The 25,111-nt window shown below is 36.0% G+C and overlaps 1 protein-coding gene across 1 annotated transcript in view; it reads right to left on the minus strand.

The window, feature by feature from the left end:
* The window catches only part of LOC128871973 (myogenic-determination protein), a 50,398-nt gene that overhangs the window by 2,479 nt on the left and 22,808 nt on the right, over positions 1 to 25,111 (minus strand). The window contains exon 4 of the mRNA XM_054114189.1: positions 7,783 to 7,861. Coding sequence (XP_053970164.1) covers positions 7,783 to 7,861 — 79 coding nt within the window. The remainder of the gene's footprint in view (positions 1 to 7,782; positions 7,862 to 25,111) is intronic.

Consider the following 25,111-nt stretch of genomic DNA (forward strand, 5'->3'; position numbering starts at 1 on the left):
ACAAATTTTATTGGCACCATGAGATGCATTTTTGCCTTTATCGTAGTAGTACTGAAAATATGCCGTATTTTCTCTTTATTTTGCTCCATGTTTGCGACGCTATAACTCACGAACGACTAAAAACAAACAACAATTAATCAAACACGTGTTAGCACGTGAAAAGAGCTTTCCAAAAAGCTCAAGCGTGAACCGATGCGACGAATACAACTAGAACTACGCGCTTGCAAAGACAAGCTTGCCGAAATACCGCAAGACTTTTTATATTATAAAACGGTAGCCTCACACTTGAGAGCTTAGTTATGTCTGAGCTATATATTAAAGTGATCTGATCTTGATAATTTTCGGGAATTACACCGGATATACTAAAAAAATGGCCTGCTGAAATTTAATTAAAATTTAAATTTTAATAAATTTGCTAAACACAAAAAAAATTTGTTTAATAATATAATAAATAAACAAAAAAATTTTAAAAATTACACATATAGAGCATTTTTTCTTGCACCGTATGTTATATTAAGATTTAAATGGTTTTTCGTTTGAAAAATTATGATGCAAACCCTCAGTGACCCCAAGGGAAACTTTCAAATGATGCAAAACTATACCCATACTAATAGTATCAGGGGGGAAAATGACTGCTTCTCTCTACAAAAACCCGTATAAGATGTAATTAAGGAACCATTTGTTCTGCACTTCAGCGACTGTGGAAGCAGCAGCTCTCCTCATGCTGAACACCGGTCTAAGGATAAGCCAACTCTAGCCAACCTCATTTTAAACCAGCTCAATTTAATTGTGCACACAACTGCTATCTGCGAAAAACACAGGGATTAGGAAGAAAATGGAAAACACCTCTATTCTGTTAATTCCAAAAGCAACTTTTTGATTATGAATCTGAAAAACAATGTGCGTATAACCGTAGTTTTAAAGAACAGAGTGGAGTTTCCTGTATCTAAATTCCTCTTATTTGCGAGTGTGGCCGCTCATTTCGTCAGTCATTATTTAACGACAAAAACTCTTCTGGTGGTCATATTTGCTTTTTCTGACTGAAAATATGAACCAGAAACTATCAGTCAAGCGAAATATTTGCGCCGATCACACATGTTGTTTTTTGATATTGATGTACATCTATTGAATTTCAGACGCGTTTTTATATGTGCGAAAATTAAAATAAGTGGAAAATTATCGTTATATGGCAGGTGAGCGTGGTTATTGGCCGATTTCGTCTATTTGTACAATAATACCGATCTACCTTGGACAAAACATAATATTATATATACTTATATGTGTACCAAGTGTTATTGAAATAAAAAAAAAAAAAAAATAAATAATTGGCGCGTACACTTCTGTTAGGTGTTTGGCCGAGCTCCTCCTCCTATTTGTGGTGTGCGTCTTGATGTTGTTCCACAAATGGAGGGACCTACAGTTTCAAGCCGACTCCGAACGGCAGATATTTTTATGAGGAGCTTTTTCATGGCAGAAATACACTCGGAGGTTTGCCATTGCCTGCCGAGGGGCGACCGCTATTAGAAAAATGTTTTTATTAATTTTGCCTTCACCGAGATTCGAACTAACGACCTCTCGGTGAATTCCGAATGGTAATCACGCACCAACCCATTCGGCTACGGCGGCCGCCGTATTGTTATGTGTTATTGAAATACATATATTAATTTTTACCCGAGTTATTGTGTGCACAGAGAGACGGACGGACTGACATGGTTAAATATGTTCCTCTCATCGGTCTAACCATTTTGGTGTACTTATGTTTATATCTAGCTTAAATTTCTCCAGAAGAAGAGCATCAAATGGGCTCCTAGACCTGTATAGATATGGCTTCCGAACCATCACAGGATTCTACACAAGATATTTTAATCTTTATTTTAGAAAACTAGAACTACTAAATATAAGGCGCTATTGAGGTGCATATAGTTCAATTATACGCGAATTTAAAGGAAGAAAAAAAGGGAATTCTCAACTGCTTCCAAATAAGGTTTGAGTGGCACGAGATAGAATAGGCCGTTCAAATATGCCCGAAGCTGAGGCAAAATCAGTCACAAAATCATAAATAGTTTAATGTATGTAGAGAAGTACCGTTGTTACATTGGTTAGTTACGGTAGAAATAAACAGCTGGCATTTTTTAATTCGATTTACAAAGGAAAGTTCAGATGATGTGAGACCCTACATACATTATATGATATAACCACATATGTACATATTAGGCCGGGTCGATTTGTGGGTAGGCAAAAAAATCGCCCATTGCTCTGTAAAAATCATATTCTAGGGATCAAAATAAGAAACTTTGCCGAAGAAACCATACCTCTAAAACGAATTCTGATGTCCCCCAATTTGGGTCGAACTTTTTAGTTTCTTTTTACTATTAGTCACTTAAATTCATTTTTTCATTTACATATGTTCTGACTAAATAAATTTCTTAAGAGAAAAAATAGATATTATTATAAATAAATAATAAATATTATTATAAGTAAATAAAATTTTTGATCTTGATCTACATAAAGTCGATCGTGGGTTAATAAATTTTTAGGACTTCTTTTTGATAAATCCGAGATTAGCAGCGGAAATTACGTCTTCGCTTTGGTAATCAAAACTCCTAGGCTTCTAATCCTAAAACTTGAACAACATTTTTATGCATTGACTACTTAGTTGTATAACATGAACAATAAGCGTTTCAAAGCTTGCATTGAGCTCAAATATTTCTGAGCTTGGAGAATCCCGTCGAGTTTAAAGGCTGAGGTGTGTTCGTGTGCGGAGACATGCATAAAAAATATATACATGTATAAATATACTTTATCAACCGTACAGGAGAGGAATGATGATGTCGTAGACGCACAATATTTATGGGACGAAGGAACCCAACTCTGACTTCATCTCAGAGACACCTGAGAAAATTAAACGTATTATAAAGATTATAAAGAGAAGCAGGTGAGGTTTTCAGCAAAGCGGTATAGTGGGCTAGCTGTAAAAGCATCGATCAAAATGATATGAATGTATTGAGACGTCTAAGGGAGAACGATATGTTTTAAGTACTAGAAAAACAGAAGACACAAACAAAGAGGACTGATCTTTTTAATTAAAAATTTATAATTAATTAGTTTTAATAGTTTTATGAGGAGCTTGTTTCATAGCAGAAATGCACTCGGAAATACACCGTTTGCATTGCTGCCGAGGCGCGACCGCTATAGAAAAAACTTTTTCTTCATTTTGAACGAGATTCGAACGTAGGCTCTCTGAATTCCGAATGATAGTCACGCACCAACCCATTCGGCCACGGCGGCCGTATCATATCATATAACAATAAAATGTGAATTTAATCGAGTAAATATGTATTGACTTTATAACTGTATGACACTCGAAAACGTGAACACTTCTGTTACTGCAAACTCTCTTGGTTCACGCATCCAATTAATTAAAATTTAATGGCGAGTGTTTGTTAAAAATCTGATAATAAAAATCATTTTGGAAAAATCTAAATTAGATAGCATTTAAGATATTTATTTATTTTATAAAGTACAAACCATGCCTAACACTTTTAAAGGCCAATGGATCACTGAACGAAAAAGCGCAAAATTAATCACCCTATCAGAAAATTTATAATTTTTATAAAAGTATCATACGTCAATCATATTTGACACTTGTAAACTATTCAGCTCCACTATACCAACAGACAAGCAATTGCGTGCGTAAAGGTCAAAATAAAGATTTCCATCCCTCAAAATATTTTTTTTATTTCGTAAAAAATATTATTCAAAAACAAAATTGATAATTCATTTTGCACCACCTCGTACAGGTATAATAATAATCCCCCAAACAACGGTCACTTGAAGTAGGTAAAAGATTACACAGGTCAACAAAGTTTTGTTCTAGGAAAGTGTAGGATCATTTTCGAAGTAATATAATTTTTGCATAGAATCCGAATCCGGGGTTCAAATTGCTCTATCACGTCAGGATTTTGAGATATCCTAACCTAAAAGTGCAAAGAACGCTGTTTTTGCCCATTTTTGAAGTTATGTAGCTACGCAGATTTTGCTCTTCATACAACTTTTGTTTTAGAGATAGGTAACACGGATGTGAATATTACTTTTTCTGCACAGATTTTTGGGAAAATATTTAAAGTTATTTCACTTGAAGTTGGGAAACACACCACCTAATTTACTAATATATTATATGTCGTCCAAGAGTAGTGTTTAAAAAAAGTTGGGGTTATATATGTAAATCACCTTTATGTGCCAACAACAGAAAGCGGAAGCTTTTGGATTGAGATTATAAAATAAAATCGGTTAGCAAAAGGGACAGTAGTTTCACTCGTACAACATTAATCGATTGGAGTTAAGACATTTACCACATTTCTCTTTATATTTTGGATTAAAAGAAAGCACGGAGTGGCTGTAGGTTTTAAACATTGTGAACATTTTCTAATTTTAATTTTATTGTTAATTCTTCTATCTAGTATTTTTTAGTAGTCCTTAATTATGTATGTTAATTTTAATGTAAATCATTCTAAAAATAACCCAACATACTACCATGTTTGGCTTAAATAAAATAAAAATGAAGAATAAATATATGTTATGAGGAGGAAATTTTTAAATTAATCGCACAAAGATAAATTATACATTAAACTAAATTAATTTATTTCAAATTCATTAAGTAATTAATACCCTCTTGCATGATTAACTTTCTTGAAATGTTGAAAGAATTCCCTATTGAAAGGGTAGGCTGCGCGTGTTTTCAAAACTATGTTAGTATTAGACAAATTTTGTGCTGTTTAAATATGCATTATATGCTATTTTTAAAGGCGCATAGCTCTATAAAGCCTAATTTGATTCTTTTATATCTACATAATTAAGATGTGTATAAAAAATAGGAGCATTGAAATAACTGCTGAAAGTGTCGAATATAAAGAATTTTGAAATATTATATATACGAGAGTTGCCTTTTATATTTTGCGCCCATATGAAAATACATTAAAATAATAAAATTGATTTATTGTTTTTCCAAATATTCTCCTGGGAAGTCATGGAACTTATGCATTTGCTTAAATCAATTTTCAAAGCACTCAGAAGCGAGTACCTCGAAAACGAGCTGTTTAAAGACTTCAACAGTTTCTTCAGGCATTGAGAAACGTTGGCCTCGCATTTTATTTTTGATTATTGGATTATTGGAAGAAAAAGAAATCATTAGGTGCCAAATCAGGTCTTTAAGGCGGATGTCTCATTAATTCGATCTTTTTAGTGCTCAAAAACTCTCTTGTGTGAGTCGATATATGAAAGCTCGCATTGCCTTGATGGATGATTTGTTTTCGGCGGTTGAGTTTTCTTGATTCTCCGAAAACTGATGGCAAAAACTAGTTTTGTATAACTCATAAGTCACTATTTTACTCTCTTCAGTAGTACCGTTGTGACATGACAAGATTTTCGGCAAAGCGGCCGAACACTTGCTTTGAAGTGCTTCTCTCGCGAGCCACTTTTGTTGGATGAAGATCGTCTTGAAACACGAGAACTTTTTATTGTTGTTTTGTTTCCGATTCATGTGCATAGATCCGAAGTTCGTCACCTATTATGAAGCCATAGACGTGGTTTAAGCCACCGCAGCTGAATTTCTTCAACATCTCTTTACATCAATCGATACGAGTCTTTTTTTGGGCAATTGTCAAATTTTGCGATTCCAAGGAGAACAAATGCTCTAGACGAACAAATGTTTATGCAATATTGAATGTATGCTAGTCCTACTAATGCTCAAGCATGCCTCTATCTCCTGACATGTGACATGACGATTTACGGCATCAATTGACGCACAACTCTGACGGTTTTTGACGATTTTTTGACGGTTTTCAAGAAATTCATCCTGCAAAGATCGATGGCCAATGATTGTACCAGCGTTTCTCAGTGGCTTAGTGGGATGTTTCAACGCCAAAAGTCGAAGTAAGTTGATCAATGCACTCCTGTCTCGATAATCCACGTCAAATATAATAATAAATCATCGCACGCAAGAATTCACGAATTAATTCCATATGAATTTTTCAACTCACTGCAAAAAGTAAATGAAAAGATTTTAAGTGAGTTTATGCTAAAAAATACCACACTTTTCGTTAAAAATATCGAATTACAGCTCATCACATGTAGTGTTGCAAAGGGGCAAAATATAAAACGCAACCCTCTTATGAACGTATATATGTATACAGGGTGTTTTGTTACCGACTACGAATGCTCCAAAGTTATATAATGTGGCTAATTTCATGAGTAAAAAATTCCTGCCCTAGTAATGACAGTCAGTTTTTTTTTGTCCTGTCTTATACTACAATGTGTCTAAAAAGAACTATTGTTTTGATGTACAAGTCTTATATATAAGTAATACATACGATATAGGCTCATTCATTACAACATTCGAAAGCCAGTAAAATCATCTACCAGATAACGTTCAAAATTATTTTTGTCTTTTATCAGACACTTAAAACGAGCGAGCAAAGAAAAATAATAAAAGAGAATTTCCAGTTACGCTTTTATTGAAAGAACTAAAATGTTAACCAACAACTATTTTCACAATTTGTAAGGCATAATTTTAAGAACATCATCAACATTTAAACTTTATGCTTACTATTTTAAGAGCTATAGTTATTTGAACGTGAGCTTGCTTTACAAAGCTCCATAAAGTTTGCGATCTCTAACAGCGGGGTAATCAAGTTAGCCTCTAAAATAAACTACTTATAATCTCAAAATTAAAAAAAAAATAGTCACGTAATGCTTTCAAAAACATTAACTTTTTGTTACTTTGGGACAAATTTTGTTGTATGTCTGTTTTAATTCCTAGACAATAGACATACTCAAGCCCCACATTGCAGCTGTTCAGTTTGATCAACGAGAACTCCAATGCTGCTGTACGCCAATATCAACGACGACTTCCAAACCTTTTTGGAAACCTTCGCCAAGTACATCTATATTTTTGAAAACTCAAAAACATGAATGTTAACGCTCCATACCTGCAAATTACTGCTATCAGGATAGCCATGGAATGCCTGATGATGTCTCCCATGCAACATCTTCACAACGAGGTTTCCATGCTCTCAATCAAGGAGCACAGTAAAATGCTTACTAAAAAATTTCTGTTTGGATGTTACCGCAGACATTTGCTAGAGCCTAAGACACCTCCCAGACGTATAAGGAGAAACTTCTTCGACTACACCGACGAGATCCAGCACCTAACACAACGGCAAGGACTGGACCGGACAGTATGTAAACAAACACTAAACGACATTTATTAGTCGGCTCTCACCACCTTCCTAAACTCTCAATCCCCCAATGCCGTTACCGGAGTCCAACCGCCACCCATTGCTGACGAAGAGCTTCAGCATCCTCGTGAGACTCGCGTAACTCCTACTTATCCAAAATCGTCTCCGACATACTCAACAGCACAATGTTCACGCTTAGTGCAAAGCAAAAAGATTTGGACCGTATTACTCCAGATCCAGCAACAGGGGTTAGGCGAATGGCGAATCCACAAATCTTATACGCATTTTCCACTTAGAATTAACATTTATCGCGATTCTTCTGTGCTGAAGAAATTATAGTCATGCAAATTAAGTAGGTTACTCAAATTTCTTATAGAAATTACTCAAATTTTTTGCAAGAAATAAAATGACACTTTTAAAATAATTTAAAAAATAAGTAACTCAAAAACGCTCAGTGCTGGAGATTTGCCATAAGAAGTATGTGTGATGCACAGGGAATTATTATTAGGGGCTTGTGTTAGTGTGAGTATGTATGTATATGTAATACCTGTAAAGACGGCGAATCTGTCCATACCATTGTGGATAAAATTTAACTTCTGTCGCAAATACGCACCTGTGTATGAGTTCTGCAAATAGATAGAAAATATAAATAGAAAGGGATTACATTTTAGAATTTCGCTAATTTTATTTAATTAAAGGATTTGAACTCGTGCAAAGCGCAAGTAAAATCGCCGGAAAAAATGGGGAAAATTTAAATCCGAAAAACAATAAATTTGGACGAAATGCACAACGACAAACGTCAGTCGGGTGACGCACAACTGGCAAGTAAGCCAACGGTATGTTTGTATGTACATATGTATTTATGTATATACAAATGTATGCCATTCAATGCACGACTTTGGCTGCGTGTCTGTAAGTGACAATGCAAATGACAACGTCAAAATTTCAGGCAACTGTGTTGTTGTCATTAGAAAACATGGCCTAATGATGAGATTAGAAACAATGCGCACAAATTATTGCAATTGTTAAAATTTTATCCACACCAAACATACGTATGTATGTATGTATGTCTACGTATCTAAATATATACTACCTAGTATTTGCATACAAATGTACATTCAACAGCCTTTCAAGACACAGCGCTATCCTTTTCGTCTTTTTATTGCAACAGCAACAACAAATACCTAAAACTAAGCTAATTAAAATGCAATGAACCCCAAAAGCAAATTGTTTCGAACTGCTGTGGATTGTGGTGAAGGGACACAACAACTACCAGACTGACACGTACAACTTGCACATTGTTGCCATTATTTCGACTGATGCAACATGCAAACGAGCACACACAGAAACACTACGGAGCGTTACAATTCCTTCGGCATGCATTATTCAAACGCAATTCAATTTCTTATGAATTACAAAATAATATAAAATTATCGTTAAGGGCCATGGCGTAATGATAAAGGTGAAGTAATAAGACAGCCTGCTCTGTTTATTTCCTGACAATCGGGTGCCTTATATTTTACCACTGGCATTGCCTTTATTCGTTGGACATTTCATGTTTTGCTGCAGGCCTTTACATACAGTACGGTTCACTTGATTAGAGGCAATAATTCTTATGGAAGAAAATGGTTATTGAATCAACCGTGTTTGATTGGTAATCCAACGTTTTTTATTATTTGCTGCAATATTGTGTTTGTCTTAAATTTTCCGTTTGATTTTTACGAAAATGTATGTATGTACATACGTCAAATCTGTGAAATATAATTTATTTATGAATAAAAAAGTAACAATACCTAGGGCAAGTTATGCAATTTGCCAAAAAGTTTAGGCTGATTCAGGCGAAAGTGAGTGGGTAGCAGCAGTGCACAGGATTTGGCAAGGGTGGTCGAAGTATCCATTGATGGCCTGGAAAAGCCTTCACACAAAGCTTTATTTATTGTAAGGGATATTTCAAGTACTTAGTGGTAAAATAATTGCTGCCACTACCAGCTTCTTCAAGAAATTATGTGACAACCATGCAGTAGACCTTCGAAAAATCGTTATTGACGGTATCGAATTGAGCTCGATTTATAAAGTCAGTCAAACGAAATTCAGAAATATCCGGGAATTCGGTTACAGTTTACCTCCCAGGCATAAAGCAATGCTGGCTATTAGAAATACAACTTTACAAAAAATGTTTTCTTTAACTACAATTTCGAACAACTTTGAAATTATAGAAAGTTTAGAAATTGGACCATAGAAGGCAGAGCTTGTCTGGTGGAAATTTGAAGTAAGCGATCTTAAAGTTATGAGCACCAACTCAGAGCGTCGTACCATGATAAAATTGTAAACCTTGAATAAACATTCAAGCGAATGCCGAAGTGTATAGACTTCCACTAAGAATATTTTGAAAAGCAAAGCATTCAGACCAAAAGTAAAGAGATCTCCTTATTGATCAATATAGTCACGAAAACAACAGGCTCATCCTTTATGCGCATATCTACAAATAGTTTATTTCAATTTTGTACCATGTTTACAATATTTTTGATTAAGTAAAAACACACACGATGTTAAATAAGTAGCGTCGTCTAAGCAACGTCTAATGAAGTGTTAGCAAAGCTATTAAATTATGTAAGTAAGTTTATTTGTAACTGCTATCATTTGTTTGGTTTCATGCCCAGTAGATCAGCTTGTTTTAATCTAATTCTAGCCTCTAATAAAGTAATAAACGCTTTTAGTAACCACGTCCAGCTACATGTTTGACAAAGTTGATCACTCAATTTTTTTAAACAAGCTCAAGCATTATGTCGGGAAAAACTCTTAGAAATCTTCGCAAGTTTTCTAAGCAACAGGAAATTATTTGCGAAAATCAGTTTTATTATCTCTTAAACATTAATCGAGGCTTATTCGGGTATTCCGCAAAGAACACAAGTGGCCCTTTGTTGTTAATTATTTTTGCCAACTGTCTCATGTTTGCAGATGATTTAGGACTCCTACTTGAGGTACGCAATAATCTGCAGTCCGATATACACCTATGGACAGATGAATAGCGCACTTCCCACAATAACACATAATAATGATTATTTTTACTGGATGGCCCAGTTAAACAGTTATTTTCTATTACTTTATTTCAGCATTATCAAAAAGAAAATAATCCTAAAACAATTCAATATCTACAATTATAAGGAGTTCGAAAAATTGAAATTTATCACTTTTTGAACTGGATACTGAAATAGCGCACTTTTATTGATCTGCAAGAAAAACAGAAATTAGTTATTCCAAATTGGTAAAATTTGCTTATTAAACTTACTTGAGTAGTACAATGTTGAGTATCCATTATCATTTTTAACTGCTTCACATCTGCGAAGTAAGCTTTCTATTCACTTTTGGCATTTCTGCAAAGAAATAGAGTTCCACGCTTCCTATACTCCTTGCCATATTTAATTGGCATTTTTAAACTTTTTGCCCAACCTTAGTCTTAATATTATTCCACAGATGTTCTGCAGTTTTTTCTTTGAATATCCAATTTTTCACCGCTTCTGTTGTATGCCTGGACCGCTTACAGAACAATATCCTTTTCATGAAATTTTCCATAACCGAATTGTAAATTGGTTGCCCTATGTACTAGATAGCATCACGAATTCCATCTTTGAAGTCTTGAATCGACCCTGGGCTGTTGGCGTCGACCTTCTCTTTCACGTGGACCCAAAGAAAAAAGTCACAAGGTGTTAAATCACAAGATCTCGGTGGCCGATTGTGATCACCTCTTCGAGAGATAACACGGTCCGGAAACTTTTCCCGTAAAAGATAAATGATTTCGTTGCTTGTGTGGCACGTAGCGTCGTCTTGTTGAAAATAAACTTTTTCCAGATCACTACCATCCAAAAAATCGTTAATCATCTCTCGATAGCGCAATCCATTCCAAAATAATACCTTTTATTGAAAACCCCTTTATATAGCTCCATTGTATATTTGAAAATATTAAGACAAGCAACTTTATTCAAATTGACATTTATTCTCACTAAGAGGCATATTCCATTCCAAGAAAATTATCTCCAAACTTTCAAATTACCCTCACCGTACTTGAACTCTTGTTTCTTTTTCCCAATGGCCAAAGTATTCACATCAGGCCCAATTATATTAATTTAGTTTTTTTTTTGTAAGTGGACAAGCCCTTTCCAACTTTCTTTCTTTTAAAAATATTTTTGTATGCACCCAATAACGCTTTTAAAGGAAATAATTATATTTGCAATTATAACAAACAAGAATTTACCGTAAAAATTTGCTTTAATTATCTTAACTAATGGCGGCCGCCGTAGCCGAATGGGTTGGTGCGTGCCGAGCATTCGGAATTCACAGAGAACGTAAGTTCGAATCTCGGTGAAACAACAAAATGAAGAAAGGGTTTATTTTAATAGCGGTCACCCCTTGGCAGGCATACAAAATATCTGCCATTCGGAGTCGGCTTGAAACAACATTAAGGCGCACCACAAATAGGAGGAGGAGCTCGGCCAAACACACCAAAGGGTGTACACGCTAATTATATATGTATATTGTATAATGATGAAAAGAGAAGTGCGCTATTTCGTTGGCCAACGCAATAAATATGCATTTCGAGTAAAACATGTAATGTGTAATTTATGTAATGTAAAAAATTGTATTACGGTAACATTTACCAGAAAGCCATTACGAAATGAAAGTTTTAGGTATTATTTTTGAAGTCAAGCTATCATATCAATTGATTTTATTGTCTTCAAAGCAGTCGGAATGATCGCTTTTCCCAGCAGAAACACCAGCAACTTCAAAGACCCTCAAACATTGAAGTGGCTTTAAATTTCCTCAGAGAGAGATTGTCTCGAATATTGCTCATTAATATGAAACCCTTGCTACGAATTGCGTTATAAAAAACATCGGAAGAGCGTCGATTGATTATACCGGCAGGCAAAAATTGTTAAGCCTACAGTCACTGTCTGATAGAAGAATTTACTTCTTATTAATATTGGTTTAAATTGCTTATTAATATCCTTTTAAATATGTATACTAGGCGCAACTGTACAACGCTTTTAAAAAATTAATAAGAATTTATAATAAAACAATAAACAAATTTTATCAATCGCAACATTAACTGCAAAAAGTATACCAATGTCTTTCAAGCTCATATCTCGCCCCATAGTCTTAGAAATAATGGCTTGTTTGTTCATTCCACTAACATAACCAATTATGCTCGAATGAAGCTGTCGTACAACCTGCTCGATTGTAATAAATACAACAATATTATGGCGCAAAAGCCTGGACGATGACAACTTCCAATGAGGCGCCCCTTGGAGTGTTTGAGAGAAAGACTCTGCGGAAGATTTTCAGGCCTTTGCCCGTTGGTGATGGCGAGTATCGCAAGCGATGGTACGATGAGCTGTATGAGCTTTACGACGACTTAGGAATATTGGAGCGAATAAATATCCAGCGGCTACGTTGTCTGGTTTATGTCGTCCGAATGAATACAAACGCTCCAGCTCTTCAAGTATTCGATTCGATACCATCTGGTGGTAGCAAAGGAAAAGGAAGGCCTCCTCTGCGTTGGGAAGATCAGGTGAAGAAGGGCTTGGCTTCACTTGGTGTGTCCGGTTAGCACGAGAAAGAAACGATTGGCGCGCTTTAGTAAACTCTGCCAAATCGCGTAAGTGGTTATCGCGCCAATCAAGAACAAGAAGAACCAATTGCATTAATCTGTACATTTCTTTGTAGACTAAATTAAGAAACTAGCAATAAAATAAAAACTAGTTCACATTGCCGTTGCTATTAGTATTTACTTGAACGGCAAATTTACTAAATTTCCAACATTGAGGTCTAAACAACTTTTGAGAAGTGAATCAATCGCGTAACCCTTCTTCTTCTTCGTCTCAATTGACGCGATAAACGCTTAGACGATATTGGCCGAGTTTAACAAAGCGCTCCAGTCGTTTCTTTCTCGTGCGAACCGGCGCCAGTTGGACACCTGATCTTTCCAACGAAGGAGGCCTTTCTCTTCCTCTGCTACCACCAGCTGGTACCGCATCGAATACTTTCAAAGCCGGAGCATTTGTATCCATTCGGACGACATGACCCAGCCAAAGTAGCCGCTGGATCTTTATTCGCTGCGCCAGATCTATGTCGTCGTAAAGCTCATACAGCTCATCGTTCCATCGTCTGCGATATTCGCCGTTGCCAACGTGCAAAGGTCCAAAAATCTTACGCAGAATCTTTCTCTCGAACACTCTAAGCGTCGCTTCATCGGATGTTGTCATCGTCCAAGCTTCTGCGCCATCCGTTAGGACGGGCATGATGAGAGTCTTGTAGAGTGTTAGTTTTGTTCGTCGAGAGAGGACTTTACTGCTCAGTTGCCTACTTAGTCCAAAGTAGCACTTGTTGGCAAGAGAGATTCTACGCTAGATTTCAAGGCTGACATTGTTATCGGTGTTAATGCTGGTTCCTAAATAGACGAAGTCTTTTACAACCTCGAAATTATAACTGTCTACAGTGACGTGGGTGCCGATACGTGGGTGCGCCGACTGTTTGTTTGAAGACAGGAGGTACTTCGTTTTGTCCTCGTTCACCACCAGATCCATTCGCTTTGCCTCTTTTTCCAGTTTGGAGAATGCAGCACTAACAGCGCAGTTGTTAAGGCCGGTGATGTCGATATCATCGGCATACGCCAACAATTGTACGCTCTTATAAAAAGTTGTGCCTGAGCGAATAAGTTCCGCGGCTCGTACGATCCTCTCCAACATCAGGTTAAAGAAGTCACACAACAGCAAGTCACCCTGTCTAAATCCTCGTTTGGTATAAAACGGCTAGAATAGGTCCTTCCCAATTCTGACGGCGCTGCTGGTGTTGAGCAACATCATCTTGCATAGCCGTTTTAGTTTTGCGGGGATACCAAACTCAGACATCGCGGCATTTAGGAAACTGCTTTTCGTACTGTCGAAAGCAGTTTTGAAGTCGACGAAAAGATGGTGCGTGTCGATTCTCCTTTCATGAGTCTTTTCCAAGATTTGGCGTATTGTGAATCGAATAACCCTTACTAAATTTTATTATTCCTTAATTTTCCTACAGTGCACACTTATTATTAATTCAATTTATTTGCCTTAATATTTGCCTGGTTGACACTCGCAAACTTTGGCATACCCAGACGACATGACGACCACATTCAATAACACAATTACTTGTATGCACATACATACATACGAGAGTATTTAATTGCGTACGTAATAAATGTAAAAATATACGCACACTCATAAAGAGCGATTCGAGTCCCATATGCAAAGAAAAAAATTGTGAACTCTATTTAAAGCATTCTATTGTGTGCACAAAGTGCTCTTTCCGGCAACCATAAATCTGCGCCATTGAAGTGTTGTCTATGAATTCTGGGTGGTTTGCATGCTGAGTGTTGATGCCACGTCACAATGCATACGAGTGCGTAGCTATCAAATCTCCGGCTACATTATTACAGCGAATATTCTGCTACCCACACTCCTAGATTCAGTAGCAGCCAAGAGATGACTTACATAATCCCATTGCCACATGGATATTTATATTGTCGCATACTCGTATGTTTTAATTGCATTATAATGTGTAAGTGACTTTTTAGTGCTGTTGTAAAATTGTATGGATGTATATGCACATGGGTTTATCCGTTCAACAAGTGCATTTGCAGTCTCGAGCTACACGCACATTAAAGGATCACGGTGATGGTCTGGCGGCGGCTGCACATGTGGCATGGACTTTTCCAGAAATCCGCCGTAGGAAGATATTGAAGCAACTTCTTATATCATTCATTTGGTTGCTATTTATTGCTATCGTTTTTTTTTAATGGAATCACAAGTGGTCTTTTATAAAATCATTCATCATGCTAAGCTCGGTTAATGTCAGCTCGCGCTTAAGTTCTTTAGTCTACAAATGTTTAATGTTTTTCATCTTATTTCATTCATTTTACTGAAAATTGTAGACAACAACGTTCACAGGAGGATTACTCGGTGTGTAGTAAACCACTAAGAAAAAATGTATCCAAAATTTAATAATTAAAAAAAAAACACATACAAACCACATATTGGGTAGTCGAAAAAGTCTTTTCGTATTTTGTCAATAGATGTCGTTGGAGTCATCTACCTCCAGTACTACCAATCACACTTTGTCATTTCATATGGTGTTAGAAAGGTGACATTTTAAGCTTCATTTAACCAAAAAAAAATTAAATTCGGAGAAGTTAAAAAAAAGTTTAGCTGTTCAAAAATGATTGAAAATAAAGAAGAAATTCGCTATATTTTAAAATGTTTGTATAAAAAAGGGAAGAATGCCACGCAAGCCACCAATGAAATTTGTGAAGATTACGGAGACGATGCTGTATCAGTTCGTGTAGCACAACAATGGTTCGCTCGCTTCCGTTCTGGTAATTTCGATGTGAAAGGTGCACCTCGCTCCGGTCAACCTATCGTTGAAAAAGTCGATGAAATTATGGAAAAGATTGACCAGGATCGTCACATAAGCTGCCATGATATCGCCAAGGCACTAAACATTCATCATCAAACGGTTTTGAAGGCTGGTTACAAAAAGAAGCTCGATGTTTGGTACCACATGAATTGTCAGTGAAAAATTTAATGGACCGAATTAACATCTGCGATTCTTTGCTGAAACGAAATGAAATCGAACCATTTCTGAAGCGAATGGTAACAAGAGACGAAAAGTGGATCAAATACGACAATAATGTGCGAAAAAGATCATGGTGCAAGGGTGGTGAAGCTCAACAAATGGTCGCAAAGCCACGATTGACGCCACGAAAGTTATGCTGAGTGTTTGGTGGGATTGGAAAGGAATCATCCACTATGAGCTGCTCCATCCTGTTCGAACGATTGATTCTACACTTTACTGTCAACAACTGCTGAGATTGAAGCAAGCAATCGAAAAAAACGGCCAGCACTGATCAGCAGAAAGCGCGTCGTCTTCCATCAAGACAACGCTAGGCCACACCCATCTTTGATGACCTTGCACCATCGGACTACCATTTGTTTCGGTCAATGCAGAACTCCCTTAATGGAGTAAAGTTGGCTTCAAGAGAAGCCTGTGAAAATTACTTATCGCAGTTTTTCGCAGATAAACCACAAAAGTTTTACACTGATGGAATAATGTCTCTAGAAGAAAAATGGTACATATTTGGTTTAATAAAGTTCATTATAAATATAAAAAAATTAGTTGAGGTTTGATTAGAAATACGAAAAGACTTTTTCGACTATAAACATATATGTATATACAATAATATATAACTTCCTTTAACTTCGGTTGGAGCGTAAGGCCACAACAAAAGTATTGAAGATATTTCGATTGCGGGAAGGTGTTTTTAAAGAATTCCAGGTTGTACTTGACTTTGATAAGTCCGTATCCACCATGCGACGCCAGCATATTTTGGTCTTCCAATGTTCCTAACACCTTGGGGACTCCATAGGTCCCAGCATACTTCGCCGGCATCTTTGCGAAATCGTATGCGTTTGATGGTGAGCTCGTTTGGGAGTTCTTTGGTCGAATTAAGCAACTCCTGGTTTGAAATAACACGAGGCCACCAGATTTTCAAACTTTTGCGCAAACAGGCGTTAACGAATATTTGCAGCCTTTGAATAAGCACGGACGTAATCGACCAGGATTCGTAGTCGTATAGCACGTTGGAATTAAAAATTCGTAGAATAGTTTTGACTGATAAGGAATTTGAAACCCATTGAAGAACTGGGAAAACACTGCTCGAACTTTGTTGATTCGGTGTGAAATGTCTTCAATCGTTCCACCTGCTGGTGTTATTTTACTCCGAGGTAGCAAACATAAAATAAACATATAATTAATGTCAATAATTGAGGTTAATAGTCAATGAAGATCTTCAATATTCATTTGTTAATCTTCGTTTGTTGATATGCCGTATTCTAAGTGCTTTTCAGGTTTTGACTTATGATTTATGTATTCACTCCCCTTATTGGGGTTTTTTTCCGAGCTCCTCCTCGAATTTGTTATGTGCGTCTCTCAGAAGAAAATAGTGCAAGGGCATCAGAAAAGTCCTAAATCTTTTTGGTGAAAGAGAAAGTTATTAGCCTTGCTTTGTTGTTGTTGTACCGGCATAAACATTCCTCATACGGAAAATGCTGCTGGAGTGACAGCCCTTGGCCGGATATAAATCCGGGTCGTTCCGGTTACGGCCTGGGCACTTTTGAACCATTTGACTATGGTTACCAAAACTCTACAAAACAGTTGGGTCATTGAAATGGGCCATGCTTTGTAAAGACACATGCTGATCGATTCAACTTTGGTGACAACAAATGTTAAAAACCGATGTCAAACTAAATATAAAAAATGAAAATACAATACACAGAATGATACAAGGCACATTCATTAAAGGTGGTGGCACTAGACAAACAACAATATTTTGTACGTTTGATTTTCAAAGAAAGCAAAGTATTGGGAAACTGAAAAAAAAATAATGAATTCGCCTTATTTCAATCGGAGCTAACAGGCACATTGACACGGCGAAAGAGAAACACAAATCAGCTGATTTACCAACAGCACCTTTAATAGATTCGCCTTGAAAAGAAGGTGTTTACATTTCAAATTTGACACTGGCATAGAGATTTTTGAAATTTCAAAATTTGGTCATAATACTAGCAACGTTGCCATATTCTTATAAGTTCGGTTATTTCGCAATATAAAATACTGTATATCGGCTTCCGTGTATTGGTATCTAGTACTTTTGCATTTTTTTAATTTTTTTGTATTTTCTTGTAAATGCAGGACTAATTTCTTTCTTCTTTGCATTATTTTATAAAATTTACTTTAAATATAGTTTAGATAGTTGATAAAACATTAATTTAAATTTTCAATCTGGTAGTATTTTGTTGAAGATGTCATAGTAACATATTTTATTATATTTTTCTAACACCAACTTCAATAACTCAACTGCCACTTTTTAAATTTTGGCAAATAAACAAATCGCAAAAGATTTGCAACAGTTGAGTTGATGTTTGTGCTTAGTATTATGACTCTTCGTCAATATTTCAACATGGATAATTCGTACTCAAGCATGAGCCCACTAAATTATTGGAAGGTAATACTTTAAATAGTACTTTGATAAGTTAAGGGCTTATCATTTTAGTCATATGTATGTTCAAAGTTCCTCTGTGATGCTGCGATGTCCCCTGAAAGCGACCGAATGTTTAGTAAATCATTCTTCTTATGAGTTGTAATGAATGCATCTCCAATTATAAGACCGGACCAGAATTTTGTTTTTATTATATTTTGTATTGTTTCGTTTTTATTACCTTCCATTCGAACTAGGTATTTTCATACTTTGCAAGTACGTGATTGCTCCCTTTTACTCCCTATACTTTTGTCTATAAGCATATTATTTTTCATATTCGCTTCTTACATTGCTTATCCCATGAGCGCGAGTAATGGAGTTTTTGGAATAATTTAATAATTTCACATCCATTCCAACCGCGCAATGGAGAAGTTTTGATGAAACTTCACGCAAACCTCCCGAATGAGTAATGAGGGGGTATTGGAGAGGCAAGCTTCAAGCCTTCCAAGTTGCATTCATTAAAGAAGGCGGCGCTAGACCAACAACGCTTTGTAGATGGAACTATCACGGCAAAAGAAAACAAAAAGGGCAAACAATGTTGCACAGCCGATATGAAGTTGGAGCTAGAAGCAAATGCAACGATAATGCAAATGGAACGGCTTTGCGTCATTTCATTTTATGCTGATATCCGGATCAGGATTTAATACAGCTGATGGCATCCGCCTAGCTGATTTTTTTGCCGTAGATATGAATAACGTCTAAATTATATGCTTTGTTTACATCTGTGTTTTTTTACTTTGCCATTTGTGTACATTGAGAATTTGTAGTTGGTGATTCAAATAATATTTAAAATGAAATATTACAAAAAAAACGCAAACATGAAAGTATATATATTTGGATTCAAAAAAGTTGAGCGGGGGCACTTTTTTGACGTTCCTGGAGGGGAACCGATATGGCATGCTGATTTTGAGGTGATGGAATTAAAAAAGCAAAACCAAAATACACGTAAGCTTTTACTTACTTACATCACCTGTAATAAATTCGCCTTGCTCCAGATGTAAACGGCGAAAGGAAAAAAAACAAATCAGCTGGTCTACCAACTTTAACAGTTTTGCCTTGAAGCTTCCTGAGTTGAAGAGCAATTTTTTAAACCTCATAGACGAGCAATAAGAGAGAGAGAGAGCAAATAAATGATGATAGATTACAAGGTTTGGGCCTCCGAAGCAAAACTATAAGAGTAACTTCGGCTGCCACATCACCGGAGATTTGGCAATAGGATTCTACACGCACATTCCACACGTATTCTTACACTCTTCCAATCAGACGTTGTTCAGAAGGCAGCGAAGTAAAATGAGTGAAACTCGACACAATCTTACTTGTCTCGTAAACAAACTGTTGTCATAACCCCAGTTAAGTCAGCAAATGAGCTGATCTCTTCAAAATCGCTAAGAGCCGGTTCGCGGTCTGATGTTGGCCACACCTCTGCATCGTGTCAGTAAAGCAGAATAAATATCTATTTGTCAAAACAAGAATGATTTTTGTTCAACTAATTAATTTAATTCCGACACAATTTAACAATATTATTTTTTTACAATGAACGATTTTTTTTCTGTTAATGAATTAAAAAATAAAATCGACGGAGAATTCTCGTCTATTGCCTTAATCTATTGCCAAAGGAAGTACTATTTTATTCGCCGCTTTGGGAGATCTCTTTTGTTCCACAATAAGTAGCATTGGAATAAAAAATGGCGACATCTGTTCTATGAGACAAATTAATGACAAAGGGAGTGCCCTTTTATTGATCGCTTGGCGAGATCTCAGTCCAAGTTCAATTCCACTATTGTATTTAAATCAACAAATTAAAATGAGTGTACATTTTAAAAAACTCGCTTTTAAAAAAAGGTTGATGCATCAAAACATCTCAGTTCTTCTCTAGAAAACATGAAATATGGATGTGAGCCAACGTCGACACTTTTCCAACACTAGTATACTCGCACATGACATTTTTATACTCCTGCTCACTAGTGCTGTAAGGTAACATAGCTTAGCCCAAGTAACGTTTGCTTGTAACAGCCTAACCGAATCGAGGGAGATGTAAATGCTTAGACACCTTCCAGGTAGCTATTGCTATTCAGGTCGGCTATTCTTTTAACACATTCTTGATTAATTCAATCATTTATTATAAGCAATCCAAAAGCGTTTTATGAATCACTTATGGAATTTTGAATCATTAGTAAGAGTATCCACTCTTCAATTAAATGATTCTAAAGGCGAAATCAAACCATTCATTTCATACCAGAAATACATTTGCTCATAATTCCATAAGTGAAAATTTATAAAACTTCCTGAAATCCTTAAGTAATTGCAGCGACCGCAAATCATTGCTTCGTTGCAATTGCAGTCCATTCTGGCGACATGCCAGAATTCAATCAAAATCGTAAAAGCGCAACCATTAAGGCTTGCGCCCCTTTTCTTTCATTAAAGTTTTAGCTTCGCAGCGCTTGAATTTAAAATCAAACGTTTTATGGTAAATTAGCGAATTTGTGCATTTTGTAATCTAAATTCAAGCATCTACTTATGCAGCGCATTGGGAGCCATACACAGCACCACTGCATCAACTGCTCGTATTCGGGCTATGGGGTAGCACTTGCTTCATGAAGAGCAAGCAATCGCTCAAGCATTCACTTGTTGCAGATTTCGGTGCGGCGGAAATTTTATCGGATAGCATTCAATGCAACGCACAGTGATTATTGTGGCGGATTATTGTCACAGTAAGTAAATGTTTTTGCGAAGAAGCTGTCTGCCTGCCAGTAACTGAAAGAAGTAACATCATTTGGGCCGTTGCGCCTTATCGTGGCTCTGTGGGTAAAATTTTGTATCATTATTTTGCTTTTGTTTTTTATTTCATGTTTTTTATTTCACGTTCTGTTTTCTTTTTATTTTTTCTCTTTTCAAATGCAGCCAACATTGAAAAATTATCACCCAAATGTAATTTGTAAAAACTTAAGTGAGAGAAGGTGTGAATTGAATGTTGGCCGCCCAAAAATAGACTAGGCGGAAAGTAGTCTGCACTGCACTCACTTTTACTTTCTTCAAAATTAGCAACATGTTTTAATTGCAAACAATTTGTTCAGCTGTCAAATCGTCAGATTGTAAATGTCGACCTGCAACTGCACGATCAATGAAGTCGTCGGCATTCATATGCACGAATACATATTTACATACACACCGGTACGTACAAAACGTGCGTGTGTGATGTTGTAACTGCGACAAGCGCTCACAGTTCCATTTTCGGTGTCATGTTTTTCCTGTGCAATTTGTCATTAACACCGACGCCCAAAGCACCCCCACTGACTGCTGCTTCCTTACCCCAATCTCACTGTCAACCAGCATAAATAAATAAAATAAAAGAAAAAGTACAGTTAGGAGTAAATATCTATACAATCTATACAAACAGCTGTCGTCAAAATAATAGCGCGAGTATTTTAATACTGGAATATCATTAACGACGATTTCGTTTCTCCCAAAAAATTTTGCCTTTTCATGCCCTCCTTTTTTTCGTGTTCCGTTTCTAAAATAACTCTACTACGGCGAGAAAATTCTATGTTCGATTTTAAAAATCCAACATTCAACGAATGCAAAAGAGATAAATTTTCACCTTTCAGAAGCTTTGTTGTAGAAGCATAAACATTTCCCACACATGTACGGAGAACGCTGCTGGAGTGACAGCCCTTGGCCAGATATAAATCCGGGGCGTTCCGATTACGTAGAACTGATCGTCGTGGGAACGTTTAGAAGTTTTGTCAAGGGAGTTGGTTTCGCCGAAAATCAGCTAACTACTTACAAGGTTAATATTAAGAAATGCGTGTGCCAGCCAAAGATGGATACATACCCGCAGTATTTTGTGCTTTTTCTGAGTAGACAAAACATACTTTTTACAGGGATAAGTGCATCATTGAGCAAATTGTACACCTTGGAAGTGTAACATTTTTACAATGAAGTGCAAACACAATTTAACAGCGTATTTGTAGTTATAAATAATAACCGTTTACATGGACTTCAGAAAGAAATGTGTTATAAGAGCATATTCGACCCAATCTACTGACAACACCCTATACTTACATAAAATCATTATTACTTGGCCATTGTTAGGAAAACTTATACATATATTTATATAAATTTGTATCGAAAGCCTTTCACTAATTAGAACCAATAAATATTTTTGTAATGCACCAGCTGAATCTCTTGCGAATTAGTTCCGTTTTATTCACTTTAAAAAATGCCCCTGAAATATCAAATTTTGAACGGTAAACATAACTTTCTTACTTTTTTTCTTAACTTTTACATTCGAAACATACATTCTGCGCCTGACCATCAAATGGCATATGTATGTCAAACAGCTGATTGCTATTTTGCCAACTACCGAGCGCTTAGACGCTTTCGTTGGGTTTACAAAATCAAAATGTACCTAAAACTGCCAAAGAATGAAGCGAGGAGCCCAAAATGTTTTATTTGCAATTATGTTTGATTAAATTACAAATTTAATAGTGGTCTTAAGAATTGGAGTGACTACCTTACAGTATAATTCATACAAAGCGGAAGAGGAAAGTCGACACTTAATACTACTACTATTTTTCTAATCGCCACTTTATATATGCAAATGTAAGTATGCGTATGCACATGTGTCGTTGCAGGCAGCCGATGCGTTGATATCATCGATGTGCTGCCAAGCGCTCAACTGTTTGCCACAATCAAACAACCCAACTCGAATTCTATAAATTCCGTCATACTAATGTTCCTTTACGTTTATATCGCTGATTTCTCGTGCCCGTAGCATATCAAGGTACGTTATGTATTTGGGAGCACGCGACACAGCCCATTTGCCGTGCATTCATTCAGGTCGATCTATGTATGTGATACTGTGAAATTATTTAAAACCAACTGAATTTGTAAAAATTAATTTACAACATGGCATTTTTGTCAAAAATTTTAATGTTTTATAGTCACTTCGCCAAAGGGGGATGAGGGCATTTAATGCGTTATTACTCGTATTTATGGATTTATGTATATATGCATATGTGTAAGTGCGTATGTATGTATGTATGTATGTAAATACATATACAAATTTAGATCTGAATGGAAATTATAACACAGCGTGTTCCCCTTTTTTGAGTGCATATGCCATTGTAACAGTAAAGCGTCTTAAGAGATGATTTCATAATAATTTAAACGATCATAGGTTACAGTGGCATATTAAGTTGAGATATTATATTATTATATTCATGAAAGACAATTTTACCTTTTAAAGAGCCAAAGATAGAATATGTAGAATATTATAATTTTAATGGCATTTCGGCTATCGAGGAATTAAGCCACATTTTTTAAGTTTTCCTTCACGGTTGCAAGACTTCAGAGAGAATAGTAGAGGCATAATACTTATTTCGGTAAGATTCAAAACTATTTTTTATAAAAGTTTCAGAAATCATAGGTATTGTTGTGCAACTGGAAATTGGACTCACTGTTATGTATATATAGGGTGTTTTTCAAGAGCTTAGGAACTTAAGAAAACTTAAGCTTAGGAACTTAACTTAACAGAAATATTGTTGAAATGAATTTGTTATTATAATCTGGTAGATAATTTTGTGCCATTTAATTTTTGAGTATGGTAGCCGACATATGTCCGCTATAGCTGCGAGTTACAAGATCCATTCGATGAGTCCAATAAATCGATTGTTAAGCGCGCTGCATGGCAAGTTGCGCCGTCTTGTTGGAACCAAGTATCGAATAAAAGAGGAAAATTTATTTATTCCATTTCGAATCACAAAAAAAAAAACGAAACGAGTATAAAAAATGTAATATATATTTTATTGCTTTACCTAAGCAATTGTTGCTTTATATAAGCATATTTTTAATAATGGAATAAAATGAACAGAACTTATATTTTTGATTTATTATAGCACGTGTTTGATAATATTACGAAGAAACTAAACATTTTAAGTTTTCTAAGATTTTATTATAAATTAAAATAACCGCCTGATGAGATTAAGCCACGACAGTCGGCTCTACGTAACCGGAACGACCTGGATTTATATCCGGCCAAGGACAGTCACTTCAGCAGCACTCCCCGTATACTATATGTATGGGGAATATTATGCTGCTACAACAACATTAATCTCAGTTCTATAAAATAATCAATACGGAGAAAATATCGGAAATAGATATCTACAGCGGCCACCGTAGCCGAATGGGTTGGTGCGTGACTTAAATTCGGATGTGCACAGGTTCGAATCTCCATGCATGAACATCAAATAATATAAAATGCTTTTTCTAATAGCGGTCACCCCTCGGCAGGCAATGGCAAGCCTCCGTGTGTATTTTTGCCATTAAAAACCTGTAGGTCCCCCCATATGGGGAACAACATCAAGACGCACCCCACAAATAGGAGGAGGAGCTCGGAGCCCAATAAAGGCTGTAAGCACCAATTATATATATAAATATTAGGTATTTTTGTATTCCTTTTTATAAACACAGGACGCCAAACAGATACTAATAATAATACAGATACAAAATAAATTTCAGTACTACATCGGAAAAACTAAATAAAAAGCGGCCGCTTTTTAAAATTAAAGTGCACCACCCGTAGAAAAAATCCTAAATCCACTAACAGATAAACATATTTCTTGGTTTTGTTTCAAGACAGGGGTAAATAAAAAATAACTTTCCGACATTGAATATTTTCCTGGTATATACTGCAGTAAAAAAAACTATTTCATAAAAATTCAAAGTTAACAGTTTAAATTATTAAAATAAATTA

The sequence above is a fragment of the Anastrepha ludens genome, chromosome 2, assembly GCF_028408465.1.
Source record: "Anastrepha ludens isolate Willacy chromosome 2, idAnaLude1.1, whole genome shotgun sequence".
NCBI lineage: Eukaryota > Metazoa > Arthropoda > Insecta > Diptera > Tephritidae > Anastrepha > Anastrepha ludens.